General features: G+C 35.2%; 3 protein-coding genes across 3 annotated transcripts; all 3 read left to right on the top strand.

The window, feature by feature from the left end:
• Positions 1 to 6711: 6711 nt before the first annotated feature.
• Positions 6712 to 9474, top strand: LOC141606801 (receptor-like protein EIX1). The gene is made up of 2 exons (XM_074426120.1): positions 6712 to 7245; positions 8527 to 9474. Exons 1-2 carry the CDS (start codon positions 6780 to 6782, stop codon positions 8877 to 8879), a joined length of 819 nt encoding a protein of 272 aa, XP_074282221.1. The 5' UTR covers positions 6712 to 6779; the 3' UTR covers positions 8880 to 9474.
• Positions 9475 to 11469: 1995 nt separating this feature from the next.
• Positions 11470 to 13848, top strand: LOC141608840 (receptor-like protein EIX2). Its single transcript, XM_074428188.1, has one exon. The coding sequence runs from the start codon at positions 11470 to 11472 to the stop codon at positions 13846 to 13848; it is 2379 nt and encodes a 792-aa protein (XP_074284289.1).
• Positions 13849 to 14660: 812 nt separating this feature from the next.
• LOC141606802 (putative prolyl 4-hydroxylase 12) lies at positions 14661 to 16050 on the top strand. Its single transcript, XM_074426121.1, has 3 exons — positions 14661 to 15138; positions 15232 to 15404; positions 15525 to 16050. Exons 2-3 carry the CDS (start codon positions 15336 to 15338, stop codon positions 15891 to 15893), a joined length of 438 nt encoding a protein of 145 aa, XP_074282222.1. The 5' UTR covers positions 14661 to 15138; positions 15232 to 15335; the 3' UTR covers positions 15894 to 16050.
• Positions 16051 to 16697: the final 647 nt, after the last annotated feature.

Raw genomic sequence — 16697 nt, forward strand, 5'->3', positions numbered from 1 at the left:
CGAAAAATTGAGGGATATCATGTAGAATATCCCAAATTATAAATTAGGTGTTTTATAAAGCTTGGAGACTACCACATGCTCCGAAAAAAGCTTCTTTTATATATATACATTGATTAATGAAATATTAATATTTTAAAATCGTAAAAGTCATTAATTAATTAATATTAATATTTGTGCCCTTTGTCTTTCTCATATTTGAGATCACTCATCCGTTAATTCATCACAAGATTCTTCAAACTTTATTTCCTCGACGTGTTAATAGTACGTAGTAACCATAATATTATAATCTAATTTGTAGATCCTCTATTCATTTGTATTCGATCATACTATACGTTCACAAATAATGCCTCACAGTTAGGTTATTTTTCAAATGATAATGCCATATGGAAATGCACTTTTTAGAGTTTTGCATTTCCTTTTATTTTCGATTTTCACAATATGAGTAATTCTACTACTATCGGTCGAAAAAGTTCAAAAAATCGAACTTTCTAACATCGGTTGAAAGTCGTATCTTTTCTCTTTTGTTTTTTGGACGGAAAGTGCATAAAAGTGTATCTTTTCAAACACTCAAAAATACATATAATATCAAGACTCAAGAGTAAGTCTCTTCAGATGCGGAACACTCCAAAATACAAAAAATAGGTACACTTATTAGGTAAATAAGTACAAAATTAACCAAATTTTAGTGTCATATCAAATTTGTTCCTCAAATAAATTGCTTAATATCTTAAAATATCAATTTGTTCCTCGAATAAATTGCTTAATATCTTAAAATATGGGGTATACCTTTTCTATTTATATGTTACTCTATCCATCACCTATTGCCGCCGGTATATGAATCTGTTCACAATAAGGAGAAATTAATTAGTATGAATCACACACCCAAACGCATAATAAATAGACATATATAGCTTATAAAATTGACCTACATGCACAATACAATATGGTTAAATTAATAGTAGAAACAATTCTAATACGAAAGACAAATTAATCTAGCTAAAAGATCAAAACAAAAAATTGAATCTCAATAGCTATGGGTGGGAGGCCGGAGGTGTTGGTGATTTAAGAGTAATTACCGGTTCATTTGACGTAATTAAGGTCGGTTCTTTGATGGGTAATTTCTAAATAATATAATGCGAGTTCGGGAAGTACGGAGTGTACGCTCGTGTAATTATTTATGGGATTGCGGAATAGTTTTCGTTCGAATAACTATGACGGGGGTAGTAATTAAAATTCCGCGTAATTTAATTAATTGCATCTGAATTTCTGAAGAGTTGCAACCCTTCAGAAATACATCACCTGTTTCCCTTTTTCCCCAAATCCTTCCAATACATATAGTTGAAGGATGAGAAGAAATTGATACAGAAAAAATAATAATCTTCTACTGCATCAAAAGAACGTTTAACAATCTACACAAAATATTTCTAAATTACGTCTCTGTTTTTTTGTGCCAAAAATCAGAGGGCACCGTCTTATCTCAGTAGAAAATTCGATTAAACCCAGGCACTGTTAAGGGTCGAATTATTCTATTAGGAAAGCGGAGTCGATTCGGTGCAGTTTTATTGTCAATTCCTTTTTCGTGCATACTCAAATCTAACTGGAGGGAGGAGTCTAATCTAAAGGATTATATTTATAGTTTTATATCTAGGAATAGCTAGTAATTGAATTGGTTAAGGATTTGTGAAAAAAAGCATATCTTTATTTAGTATTCTATCTATTATTATATAATAATAGTTTTGACAAAAGTAGAGTTGTAATATACATAGGATTGTACTCCGTAGTTGGTTTTTTGGTAGGTGTTGCGTCGAAGTGCTTCGACGTGAATATGTGATCAATCTAGATTTTAGATGATAGTAGAAGTTTATTAGGGGTAAACTTGTGTACGACATGATGCAATATTTTCTTTTTATATATATAATAATCAATTTTATATCTTTAATTATCTTTAAATATATTTTTATTAAAAAATTATTTTAGGTAGTTTGTAAAAATTGGACTCTCTACAATCGCTCGAAAAAAGCTTCCTTTATTAATATAGACTAGATTTAATGCCCGTGCGATGCACGGGCCTATATGTAATCTCGACTCGTAAGACTACTCAGATTAGGTGTCTCTTAAAATCTTAAAACCAACTAAAATTGGAAAGAAACAAATAAGAACAATGAATTACATTCTAGTGCTCGTGATAGTAAGAGTCAAATAGCTAAAATATAAGTAAACAAATAAAAGATAACAACTATCAAAAAAAAAAAAAAAAAAAAGATAACAACAATAACACTCTATAGGTTCAACGGTTAGAACTACATAACGTTAATAATGTTTAATCGACCTATTATGATTTTCTACAGTCTATTAAAATCGTTATCCTCTGGTACTTGCAAAACGTAGCGGTAATGGTTCTCGAAGTTGTCCGAAGAAGAAAACTCTTCCATATTTTTATTTTTATTTTTATTTTTTAAAAACTTATTAGATGCGATGTATTTTTTTTTTTTTTTGGTAAATTTGATTACTCACACAAATTAAAATTTTATTGTATAGACTAAATTTTCCTGTTTGTATTAGCGTAGATGGACGTGGAGATGACTGGAATTGTAGAATTTGTGATAGCATAGACTTACTAAGGATATCAAATTTCCTTTTGTACATTAGATTTTAATTTCTTGACAATTATTTGGTCCTACGGGTCCTAAGTGGAACAAACAAAGAAACCGGGGTGTATGTAACTATTTTTGTTATATCTAAATCATTTTCCGAGTCTCTGATTACTGTTAGTCTCCCTTAAAACGGAGATATTAGTCTTAATATTATAACGGAATAAATATCATAACCTATTAGGCATAAAGTAAAAATATTTTACTTTTCTTTTTGTATTTTAATGTAGGAATGTCATCTTTGAAATTCTGATCTTAGACTCGTAGCTTACAAACATTTATTTGTGTTACAAATTCAAATTCCAAATTCTAATAAATTGGCTTTAACATATGTAACATTTTCATTCAATTATTTACTTAACAAACTCCGCATGAACATAGCTAGGGATGAATAAAACTGTGTAAAACGAATATCAAACTAAACAACTACAAAATTAAAAAAAAAAAAAAAATAAAAAAAAAAAAAAAAAAAAAAAAAAAAAACTTTTCTACATAAAAAGTGAAAAGAAGTACTACCTCTTTGTATATTTTGTATGTAGTTCTTTAATACTCTAATGCGGTCTAAAAAAAACTTTCTACCATTGACGTAGCTATGTTATGGCCAAAATAGGTCGGGCCCGGGTAGGAAATATTAGAAATTTTAGTACTATAGAAGATGATTTGTAGTCATAGTATATTGGCTATATCCCTATTTAACATTTTTAAAATTCGGCCCACCTCTTATTCTATCCTGGCTACGTCAAAAGTAAAAAGAAGTACTACCTCTTTGTATATTCTTTATGTAGTTCTTTAATATTCTAATGCTGTCTAAAAAAATATGCATTACTACTCCGTACTCTTTACTCTTTTTAAAGATGTAAAACAATGATGTATATAAAAAATTTGTAATCTAAGAATTTTCATATGTTCCCGGTTTGCGGCTTATTAATGAAAACCGTACAACAGCTACCACACCATTAACATTAACAACTACCACAACCAGAGATGAATAAACAGAGATGAGTAGAAAACCGTACAATGCTCTTATACCCGGTACAATCTCTTAATTAGAAGCACCGTGAATTACATATTCTTTCATAATGGAGTACTAATACATTGATGGAGAAACAAAGGAAGAACAAAATAAGGATGATCAAGGCTAAGATGATAAATAGACATTGATAGTTTTTTAGCACCTTTTATTACTTGTTGTGCATTTATGCTTGCTTGTTGATCTTTCCACATGATCATTAACTTGTCCATATTTTCTTACGTAGACGTCATGCGCTACTAAAGTATAAAATTGCTCTGCAAAGAGAAAAATCGAAATTAGAATAAACATTGTCATTCACAAAGTGTACAATATATAAGTTAACCATGAATAAAGGTATCATATAAAAACTATGAATTTTGCACAAATACAATATAATCCGTACAATATTATCAATAACAAATGGTGGTGCGAGTACCTCAACTTCCTATTGTAACATATTCTATACTTTCACACTAATTCTAAATTTTATCCACTAATTGTAAATTTTATCTTTATACTAATTATTCTTATTGGTCGAAAGTTTTTAACATAGGTTGGAGTCTCTATAATCACTCGAAAAAAGCTTCCTTTATTAATATAGATAGATAGATAGATAATAATTGAACGGAATTACTTTTTCACATACGAATTTTACTCTTTCACATACATTTTTTTCATAAACTTTCCATATCATGCCCCTTTTCCTCAAACCTAAACAAATTTAGTCTTATATGAACTTTTTTTTTCCCAAAAATTGAATCTAATTGTTCTAAAAACTTAAATTATGGATTATATTCTCCAATTTTTTGCAATTATTAATATGTTTTATGGAAATTATTAGGGTTTAATAGTTATTGAAATCAATATGTTTACTTGTTTGTCAATTACGGAGTATCATGAATTAGGGTTTATGGTTAGTGGAAGGCGCGGTGGTTAGAGTAGTGGACGGTTATGGCTGCAAGTATTTTATGCCGGTCACTTACAATAGCATTCAACCGTGCTGCAAGTAATTGTTACATACAACTGTATGACATGTTCAAAACAATTAATCGTACAAAATCACCACCCCAGGTGGAAGTGCAGACAAGCACAGTAATAAAGACAGAAAGTTGATCCACATCAATTGAAATTGATGATATGAAGGTAAAATGAGTAAATTTTATACTAGAAATGGTTAATGGTTTTAACTGAGAAGCAATTGCACTCAGTATCAACTAAAGGACAATGCAAAGAGTGAAAAAATGTGAACTTTCTTGCCAAAGCACAAGTAGCCCTCCGACCACTGCCAAAATAACGTAACACTACTAAATTTGTGCAGATAACGAAAGTATATGATTAATAACCATTAACTGGGTATATTAAATCAAGGGTTGTCGGAGAAATGGGACGCCGAGGTTGGCCGTAGAACTGGCCGTCGGAGTAAGGTTGGACGGTGGGGGTTGCCGGAGGGAGGTGAAGGGAAGGGAGAGAAAAAAAAATTCAATTGAATGAGTGAGGGAGAAAAAAATAACAAGGGTATAATTGTAAAATGTGTATGTGAAAGAGTAAAACTCGTATGTGAAAAAGTACGTCCCTAATTGAATTGGTTAAGGATTTGTGAAAAAAAGTATATCTTTATTTAGTATTCTATCTATTATTATATAATACTCCCTCCTATTCTACATAACTTTCCTTCTTTCTTTTTTCATCTATTCACAATTTCTTCCCTCTTTCCTTATTTAGTAAAGTTTTATACTTATTTTAATCACCTTACCTCACAACAATACCCCCACAATACCCATACTTTATCTTATTTTAATCACCTTACCCCACAACAATACTTATTTTAATCACCCTACCCTACAATACCTTCTCTCTTTCCAATTATCTCACCCACCACAATACTTTAACTTATTTAATTCAAACACCCTTAATTCCCGTGTCACCAATGAATAGGGAAGCTTATCGGGAATAGGAGGGAGTAATAGTTTTGACAAAAGTAGAGTTGTAATATACATAGGATTGTACTCCGTAGTTGGTTTTTTGGTAGGTGTTGCGTCGAAGTGCTTCGATGTGAATATGTGATCAATCTAGATTTTAGATGATAGTAGAAGTTTATTAGGGGTAAACTTGTGTACGACATGATGCAATATTTTCTTTTTATATATATAATAATCAATTTTATATCTTTAATTATCTTTAAATATATTTTTATTAAAAAATTATTTTAGGTAGTTTGTAAAAATTAGACTCTCTGCAATCGCTCGAAAAAAGCTTCCTTTATTAATATAGATAGATAGATAGATAGATATGTATTGATTGATTGATTGATTGGTTGATTGATATTGATATTGATTGATTGATTCCCTTGTTTTCTCGAATTTACATCTATGCAGAACCTCGGAAGTATGTTGCCGGATCATCAATCATCACATAATTTCACTCACAAGTCTGCATATGGTAAGTCAAAGTCGTCTCCATGCGTGGCTAATATCGCGACTGCATTTGTTTAGGCGGTTTGTTGCTATTGCTGGTGATTAGTTTATTCTTAACTTTTGACATTAAGTTTTCCTGCACAGTTTTAGCTTCGATCCATTAAGATGAATATATGTTATTTTTAAATCGTCAATATATAAAGAGGAGATCACATATATCCACTCAAAACCGTCGGACATGTTGTAAGTCAAAGTCGTCTCCATTCGCCGCTAAATTACATCATTTTTAAATCGTGACTAACAAGATGGTTGCCTATTGATTTACAAGATGGTTCATTAAATCTTCATCACATATTTTTGTTCTCACTAGGAAAACACAACTTGAGCCTTAAGGCCCTCACTTATTTTCAGTCAAATCTTCATCACATTATTTTTCAGTTGAAATCGTCTCGAGCTGTCGCAATCTTAGTTGGTTTAAGATAGTTAAGTTTAATTCAAAGTCTGACTATATGTTGGTTAGTTGCAGTTATTAGGTAGATATAATAGCTTCTACATTAATAACCTTGAAAGCTCCCTTTATTCAAGTTTCAAGAGCTAGTATAGTAGTATTGACTATTGCCACTGTTGGCTGCTATAAACTAAACAAATATATAATCCGTATACGGAGTACTACATTACCAGTACCAACGTACGTTTGAAACAATGAGGAATATAGTAAAAACTTGCCTACTGATTTACACATTCATCTTTTTCAATACTACTAGATGCTGTAGCTGTAAGGCGGGTAACTCACCCAACAACTCAGCCTTGCGGTGTAAACCTTCTGAAAGAGCGGCCCTGCTCAACTTCAAGCACAACCTCACCTTTTTCGATGAAGATGTTTTATCTGCGTGGAAAGGTGAGGAATGCTGTAAATGGAGAGGGGTGGTCTGTGATAACACAACCGGCCACATTTTCGAGCTCCATCTTAACGGAGACGACACTAATCACGTGCTTAAAATGGAGAAGCTCGAGTATTTGCTTGAGCTGAAACAACTGCAGAGCTTGGACTTGAGCCGCAATAACTTCAGTTATAGGTCAGTACCGAGATTTATGGGTTTTATGAAGCAACTCATGCATCTCAATCTCAATTCTGCTTCCCTTGGTGGATCAATTCCTTATGAATTAGGTAACCTCACTAACCTGCTTGTTCTTGATCTTTCTATTAACAAGTTATCAGGTGAGATTCCAGCATCTTTGGGAAATCTATCAAGTTTGAAGAAACTATATCTTTCAACAAATAATTTGACCTCAATAGCATCCTCCCTTACGTTTCCATCAAACTTGGAGTACGTAGATCTTTCTAGTAATCTACTGAGTGGAAAAATACCAACATCTATAGGAAAACTTTCCAAGCTGAAAACTTTATATATTACCTCCAATTCATTAAATGGTAGAGTTTTGTCTGAACCCCACTTTGCTAATCTCTCAAGTTTGACAGTACTAGACATGTCTGATACCATGCTAACCCTTAACCTCTCTTCTGCTTGGGTGCCTCCATTCCAACTTTTAACATTTGATGCCGATAGCTGCAAAATCAACGGACAACTTCCGCCATGGCTTCAAACTCAAAAGAACCTATCAGGACTCTCTTTGTCTGGTGCAAATATCTCCGGGATCATGCCTAGCTGGTTTCATACAATGGAACAACTTGACTTTGTAACTCTTTCTAACAACCACCTTAGCGGCTCTCCGATTTTCCCCATCAACTTTTACGGTATCTACCTCTCTAATAATTCCTTGTCTGGGTTTTTCCCAACTAACAGTAAAACAGAAGTATATCCTATTGCTAAAGAGATAGATCTCTCAAATAATTTATTCTCTGGGCCACTACTAGAAGGTCTAGGTCATATAATGCCCAACCTGGAAACCGTCATCCTTTCTAATAATAAAATTAGTGGTCTAATCCCCAATTCTTTTTGCCAACTTATGTGGTTGGCATTTTTAGATATTCAAAATAATAGTTTATCGGGCGAAATTCCAAATTGTTTCGCCAACATTTCAAGTCTTACACTAGTATGTCTCTCGTACAACAAGCTCAAAGGAAATATTCCCTGCTTTAATACGAGTTATAGTTTTAACAATGAATTTTATTTGCATTTGAATGACAACATGTTGAGCGGAGAGATCCCTTCATGCTTGAGCGATATCACAAATCTGAAAGTTTTAGACATTGGTGAAAATCATCTCTCCGGCAAAATGATCAAGTGGTTTAGTTCCGTAAAATTTAGGGAACTGAAAATACTTAGGCTTAGAAAAAACAAGTTTAGTGGCACTATTCCTAGGCAATTATGCTCCTTGCCTCAGCTCCAAACCCTAGATCTTGCATATAATCGTTTTTCAGGATCCATTCCTCGTTGTTTAAGTAACCTTAGAGCAATGACTTCACTGACTAATATTGATACATCAGATCAGGATTTGGATACAAGTGGTGTTAGTGAGGTAATTCAAGGAATAGAGCGTGCATATACCAGCACGCTACCGTATTTGGTGGATATAGACCTCTCTTGCAATAACTTGGTCGGAAGCATTCCTAACGACGTGACAAAGATGTCCAGCTTGTTGAGTCTCAACTTGTCGCATAATCAGTTATCTGGAACTATTCCTAATAATATTGGGGGTTTGAGGTCATTGATATCATTGGACTTGTCAAAGAATAAGCTTAGGGGAAGTATCCCTACCAGCATGGGGGAACTATATTGCTTGAGCCACCTTGACTTGTCATACAACAATTTATCAGGCCCAATCCCGACGGGCAATTAGCTGCAAACTCTATCTGATCAAGCCTCAATATATGCCGGAAATCCTGATCTCTGTGGTGATTTTCTACTTAAGAAGTGTAAAAGCAAAGTGGATGAGCAAGATAAGGGTAGGAGCAATAAAGGCAAAGGCGATAATAAGGAGAAACTCGAGAAAATGGGGTTGGACCTGGTAGTAATGTCGGGATTTGCTACTGGTTTTTGGGGTGTTGTTGGGAGTTTGGCGTTGAATACAAGGTGGAGGCATGCAGTTTTCCAGCGTCTCGAGGATGGTTATAATTGGTTGTATGTGATACTTGTTCTAAAGGCGAGGGTGGTCAAAGCGAGGATTAACAGGAGATAAGATGGTAATACAGTTGGGTATCCAATAATGAGGCTAGCATTGTAGCACACTAGCTGTTATGTTTTGTACTACCTTAATTTTCCTCGTTTCTTGTTGTTTACTACCTTTGCTTTTGTGCAAACCAAGTGTAATGCACTCTATTGGTGTTTGGTGGTGTCCTGTGTAGTGTGTGTACGCCTGTATTACGGCATATAATTATGATTCTGGCACGAGTGTATTATGATAAAGATTATTAAGTGTAATTTTTGTTTAGTAATCTTGATGAATGAATTGCCTAGATAATGGTTCTTTTAGGCCGAACGCATAAATCAATCAATTAAGGGCGAACGAGCAAATGTCCAACTAATATTATCGGGGGAAAAGTGAAGAAAAAATGTAATGGGCAATCATTACATTATGCCAATGAGGAGGCAAATCACAACTATTGACTTTTTTCTACAGCAAGTCGGCATGATCAATACGAGGCTAAACAATCATAATTCATAAGTTACATGTCTATTTTACTAAGAAACTATTTGACATAGAAAATTTTAATGAGATGCGAGGCTCGCATCCGGTGATACCGACTCTACTACTGAGAAGAACCGATATTTAAATGACACATTATTAAACAACTAATTTAGATAAACTAAACATGATTGACGTGTAGTCGTGTAGGGATATAGAAATATGTGTATGAGATTGACCCACAAGCAAGTGAGATTCCATTCTAAAACCAATTGAAAAGTAAGATTTCGTATTTTTTTAGGTATTAACCAGGAGTATTCTATCGACAGTTGGGGCAATCTCTTTTAAAATACTAAAGACAATTTAATGGATTGACCCCTTTTAAATTTAACTTTTTCATTTGCAAAAATCAAAAATCAAACCTCTTCCGGTAAGTGGATTATACATCCGATGTATTACCACCAATTGCCTAGTTTTTGAGCATTACAATAAAGTTTTTGAGTTTTGTTTTAAAATTTCTGAGTTTTAATATAAAGTTTATGAGTTCATTCAACTAGACATTAAGCTCAAAAAATTACAATATAACTCAAAAACATTACATATAAGCTCAGTTAAATTTGAGTTTTGATGGCAAAAAATTTAAAGGTAACTTATAAACTTTAAAAAGCTCATAAAAAATACACATAAGCTCAAAAACTAATGAAGTCTGAGGTAGTACATCCGATGTATGTTCTTATTTCTCAACCTCTTACTACTTGTTTAAGAAATAGGAGTCCTTATCAGTTACCACTCACATCACCAACTTTGTTACCTCATTTCCGTATTGGGAAACCTTTTCACACACAAAATTACCTGATTTCTCTAGCATCTCTGTTTTTCTTAGTTTTTGTGCTGATCTCAACAACCCATACATCGCATATAAAAAATCACCCAAATTGAATTCAATTAATACAATTATGGTGGCAACTGGCAATTCGTGAAATCAGTTCCTCAAATTAGTAACAAAAGTGCAATGTTTTTTTTATCAAAAATCAGCTTGAAAATTAGGGATTAGGGTTTATGAAATTAGGGGTTTCTTTGAGCGAGCTTCAAATCGGGTTTCGAGTTGCGGAATGATGATAATCTAACTTGATTGATTTGGTGAGCTACTTTCTTTCCCTACTCTCTGGTTTTTCTTTTTTTATAAGATAAATTGCTTTTATAAGAGACTTGCTCATACGAATAATTATTGATGTCATGTTTCTTTACAAAAATATTATTGTAAAACCGTTTTGCATGAAACTTACGTTATGTTACGGGACACCTCACAAATAAATTAGGATCATCAGTCATACTCGTCACATACTGACTTAGTCAAAGTCTTCTCTAGTCGTCGCTAATCATAAGTTGATTAGTTGCAGTTATTAGGTAGTATAGTAGTATTGACTATTATACGTCTCGCCTTAGTCAACTTTAGACGGTCCCTATATCCGTCTTAAATGAGAATTTGTGTTTTGTTAATACAAGTTTGGGTACATTCGATCCGTCTTGACTCAGAATCCCATCAAGCGTGTTTTGTTGTCTTTTTCCATTTTGGGGTGTCTTAATGAATTGTTGTCCTTTCTATTTTAGGATTGCATTTGATGAGCAATTTGATCTTTCATACTCAATTTGGTCCATTTGTCAACTTATAATTTGGTCCACTTGTCAACTTTAGAATTGTTGCCAAAACCAAAGGATAACAATTGATCGGGACGGAGCGAGTATAAAGTAAACAAAATATATACGAATACTACATTATCGTTATTACTCTACCTTGAAAACAATGGGGAATATAGTAAAAACTTGCGTACTGATTTACACATTCATCTTTTTCAATACTACTAGATGGTGTAGCTGTAAGGCGGGTAACTCACCCAATAACTCAACCTTGAGGTGTATACCTTCTGAAAGAGCAGCCCTGCTCAACTTCAAGCACAACCTCACCTATTTCGACAAAGATGTTTCATCTTCATGGAAAGGTGATGAATGTTGCAAATGGAGCCGGGTGGGTTGTGATAACACGTCCGGCCATGTTATCCAGCTCGATCTTTATGGAAGCGACACTAATAACTTGCTTAAAATGGAGAAGCTTGAATCCATAGTGTATTTGCTTGAGCTGAGACAACTTGATAGCTTGGACCTCAGCTTCAATAACTTCAGTTATGGCTCAATTCCAATATTTATGGGTCTGATGAAGCAACTCAGGTATCTCGATCTCTCATTTGCTTCCCTTGGTGGGTTAATTCCATATGAATTAGGTAACCTCACTAAACTACAACACCTTGATCTTGCTAATAACAAGTTATTGGGTGAGATTCCAGCATCATTAGGGAAGCTGTCAAACTTGAAGTACTTTAATCTTTTTGGTAATCAGTTGAGTGGCAAAATACCAACATCAATAGGTAAACTTTCCGAGCTGCAAAGTCTAAATATTGCGTTCATTCGAATGGAAGGTACAGTTTTGTCTGAATCGCACTTTGTTAACCTCTCAAGCTTGATAGTTTTAGACATGATTGATACGATGCTAACACTCAACCTGTCTTCTGATTGGGTGCCCCCTTTCCAACTTCAATACTTAGGTGCTGATACCTGCAAAATCAACGGAGAAATTCCACCATGGCTTCAAACTCAAAAGAACCTATCAGAGCTCCTTTTGTCAAATGCAAATATCTCCGGGCTTATGCCCAGCTGGTTTCATACAATGCAACAACTTGACTTTGTGCTTCTTTCTAACAACAAGCTTTGTGGGCCTATTATTTTCCCTATCAACTTTATTGCAATATACCTCTCTAATAACTCTCTGTCAAGGGAATTTTTGTCCAATGGCAGTAAACCTGAAGTATATCGCTCTGCTAACTTCATAGATCTCACAAATAATTTTATATCTGGGCCACTTCTAGAAGGTTTAGGTCAAATAATGCCCAACTTGACAACTCTGTTCCTTTCTAATAATCAAATTAGTGGTCAAATCCCCAATTCTTTGTGCCAACTTGAGTCGTTAAATTCTCTAGACATCAATAATAATAGTTTATCAGGCGAAATTCCAAATTGTTTAGCCAATTTGTCAAGTCTTTCACTTGTACGTCTCTCATACAACAAGCTAAAAGGACATATTCCTTGCTTTAATAATAGTGGTTCCTACCAAAATGGTGTTGGTGTGGAATTTTACTTGCATTTGAATGACAACATGCTCACCGGAGAAATGCCTTCATGCTTGAGGAGTCTCACAAATTTGAAAGTTTTAGACATCGGTGGAAATAAGCTCTCGGGCAAAATGCTTAAGTGGTTTAGTGCCGAAAAATTGAAGGAACTACAAATACTTAGGCTAAGAGGAAACAAGTTTAGTGGCACTATTCCTAGGCATATATGCTCTTTGCCTCATCTCCAAATCGTAGACCTTGGACATAACCATTTTACGGGATCCATTCCTCCTTGTTTAAGTAACCTTACAGCCATGACCCTTAATATGTCACAAGTTAGCCATTTCAATGATGCTATTAGTGAGGTAATTCAGGGAATAGAGCGTGCATATACAAGCACGCAACTATATTTGGTGGATATAGACCTCTCCTGCAATAACTTGATAGGTAGCATTCCTGATAACTTGACAAAGATCGTTGGCTTGTTAAATCTCAACTTGTCATATAATCAGCTATCTGGAATGATTCCCGAGAATATTGGGGATTTGAAGTCATTGATCTCACTTGACTTGTCAATGAATGAACTCACGGGAAGAATCCCAACAAGCATAGGTGAAATACCTATGTTAAGCCATCTTAACCTTTCCTACAACAATTTATCGGGCCCAATCCCGACTGGCAATCAGCTACAAGTCCTGTCTGATCAAGCCTCAATATATGCCGGAAATCCTTATCTTTGTGGGGATTTTTTGCCTAAGAAGTGTAAAACTAAAGTGAACGAGCAAGACAAGAATAAGAGCAATAGAGGCAAAGGCGATAATAAGGAGAAGCTTGAGAAAATGGAGCTGGTCCTGGTTGTGATGTCGGGATTTGCGACTGGTTTTTGGGGTGTTGTTGGGTGTTTGGTGTTGAAAAGGAGGTGGAGGCATGCAGTTTTCCGGCGTGTGGAAGATGGTTATAACTGGTTGTATGTGGTAGTTGCAGTGAGGGTGGCCAAAGTTAGGAGGATCAACAGGAAATGAGATGGTTCATTTTTTATTGTTCGCAAACATTTTCGTTTCTTCTTGTTCTCCAAGTGTAGTGCGCTAGTGTTCTACCCTGTACTATAATACTATAGCATATTAGTATACTACTCGTATTATAGAAGCATGAGTATATTATTATAGAAACTGATTTGAGTTTGATAATTTAAATAATCGCACCTGTAAAAGGTATTGTAAGCAGAGCTAATCCATGTTTAATCCATAACATTTATGGCCGAAGCTGAAATCTTTATCTTTTTGTTATGAACTTGAAGCAATTCTTGTAGAACAAATGGAATTAACATAACTTGATTAAATCCGAACATTGCTGGTCGCTAATTGGTATGTTCCTGAACACTGGCTTTCGATTTCATACCTTATTGTTCCTAGACTTTCCTTATGTCCCTCATTTCCTTGTAGTATTCTCTGCTGTCCATTTTTCGCGTACAAAACTCTTAAACTTATTTTTCTCTTATGTGAACCCATGGTGTGCTGTGGCCGTGATATTGATCAACTCCGAGCCATCAATCTTTTACTTTAGTGTGCATTACCAGTGTCTGACATTTATTCATTGTGACAGACTGACAGGGTCTTTGTTTACAGGGGTTTTGTATCTGACAAGGCTGTGCGACCATATTCTCTCCTAAATGAATGAGATGTGCATAAGTCGGTTGCTTTTTAAGTTTTCCTACAGTTCTTTATATCAACAAAAACCGTTTTATGAGAGACTTGCTCGTTTTATTCATGTATTTCTGTATGCAGGTTGCCGGGCACCAGTATGTATGTAGCACTACATGACGAGGTGGTCAGACATTTATTCTCTCCTACATTGTTTGTCTTTAACCTTTTACATGGATAACTGATCAGACTTGTACCCCAACCATGGTTACCGAATTCGCTATGAATACGTCCTTACCAATACGCGATTCGCTCTTATAGAATATGTGTGATATGTGTTTTCAGTAAGCAACATGATAGAATTCGCTTTTAAGTTTTAACAATTCGCGATTCGTAGGGCACCGAGCAAATTCGGTAACCATGACCCCAACCCAATCAACCCATTTTCCAGGTGTATTTGCTACTGTTTAGAATTGGGTTGGAATGTGCACGCAGTAATATACACTTTTATTTTCCTCGATGATGTTTCTGAATTCTGATACCAAAATTCAGCAAATCTGATTCTGTTTATGCTGATGAATGATCTTTCATTCTTTCATATTTCTTGCTGTTAGGACGAAATAGTAGCACGAGTAGAGGAAAAGATTTCAGCTTGGACACTTCTTCCTTTAGGTTTGTTTTCTTCAATCCAGTGTTTTGACTTTAAAACTCGGTTATCTTATTCATCTTTCTACGATGATCATGTTTTGCATGCTACGTTGACAGGCAATAGCAGGCCTCTACAAATCCTGCATTATGCCAATGAGCAGACAAATGAGAAGTACGACTATTATGGCAACAAATCGGCATGGCAACTTAATGAACCTTTGATGGCGACTGTAATCTTGAGTCTTTCAAACACTTCTCGGGGTGGTGAGATTTCCTTCCCTGAATCTCAGGTGAGAATAAATCTTTTTGTACTGTCCGCTTGCTACCTTGCACTCCACAATATGAGAAGCATGTTCAATTTATTTGTTTTACATTAGTCATCTTCAGTCGTCTTTTGTGCAATAATGCAGATCAAAACCTCAGGACTGAAGAGCAAGTTGTGGCCTTACTCTGTTAGCCGTAACAATTTACTGAAACCCGTTAAAGGAAACGCTATTCTCTTCTTCAATGTCCACCCAAATGCATCTCCAGACAAAAGGAGCCTCCACGAGAGAAACCCGGTGACTGAAGGCGGAATGTGGTCTGCTGTCAAAGTATTTCACCTAAGAGCAGTCAGTGGGATTAATGTTCCAACTGAACACGAAAACAGTGACTGCACAGATGAAGACGAGAGCTGCCCAAAATGGGCTGCCCTCGGGGAATGCCAAAGAAATGCAGTATTCATGGTTGGGTCTCCTGATTATTACGGGACATGTCGAAAGAGCTGTAAAGTCTGTTGATCCAAACCACTCACTAGCGGATAGTTACATAGCGATCCTTGGTTCACACATGATTTAGCACCTTACCGTATTATGCCATTGTTTACTCGGTTAGCTAGCTGATCCCCGACATTTTGTTATCAGTTCTCTCATTATTTCATCTTTTTATTCTTCTTTCTTTGATTTCGTTCCCATGCTGCTTGCATAGCAAGTATGGTGTTTTGTTTCATCAAACTCATTAGAGAGCTAGCTGTGTGAGATGAGGATAATTGTTATCGCGGTAACGGAAATTTAGGGAAGTGGGATACTCTACTGTCTTGGGAGAGATGGATGACTCTTATTCCTCATTTTCACTTTCCACAGCCACTTCTTCCCACCACACTCCTGATTTCCTTAATTTTCTCGTTTATTTTGATTGTCGATATCCTGGTAACGACCTTATACCAGTCGAGTCATCCATCCCACCATCAGACCATCACATTATTAGAAGCAAATATGATTTGTGTGGAACCGTTTTATCCCAACTTATTTTAAACACACTTACCAGGTCCGAATTGACCTGACCTGAATCCGACCATCACATTATTAGAGAAGCCGTTTGTATAATGGAATATACAAACGACAGGCCCGAATTGACCTGACTTGAATCAGATCCGTTGGCCCATTTGCCACGTACATGCTACGCTCAATATGTTGTCATCATTCATATATTTGAAGTAAAGTCAGTCATTCACTCGCTAACATTTCCACTCACGAGTCATTAAGGGAGCGAGGGACAGTGGACAGTGGACACAAGGACAAGAGGTAAGAATAATGCATTGCATC

This window comes from Silene latifolia, chromosome 10 (genome assembly GCF_048544455.1).
Source record: "Silene latifolia isolate original U9 population chromosome 10, ASM4854445v1, whole genome shotgun sequence".
Lineage (NCBI taxonomy): Eukaryota > Viridiplantae > Streptophyta > Magnoliopsida > Caryophyllales > Caryophyllaceae > Silene > Silene latifolia.

Coding starts and splice junctions, on each gene's coding strand:
- LOC141608840 (XM_074428188.1), top strand. CDS start 11,470: ATGGGGAATATAGTAAAAACTTGCGTACTGATTTACACATTCATCTTT.
- LOC141606801 (XM_074426120.1), top strand. CDS start 6,780: ATGAGGAATATAGTAAAAACTTGCCTACTGATTTACACATTCATCTTT. Junction 7,246..8,526: donor ATCAATTCCTTATGAATTAG/GTAACCTCACTA, acceptor TTGATACATCAG/ATCAGGATTTGGATACAAGT.
- LOC141606802 (XM_074426121.1), top strand. CDS start 15,336: ATGGCGACTGTAATCTTGAGTCTTTCAAACACTTCTCGGGGTGGTGAG. Junction 15,405..15,524: donor TTTCCTTCCCTGAATCTCAG/GTGAGAATAAAT, acceptor GCAATAATGCAG/ATCAAAACCTCAGGACTGAA.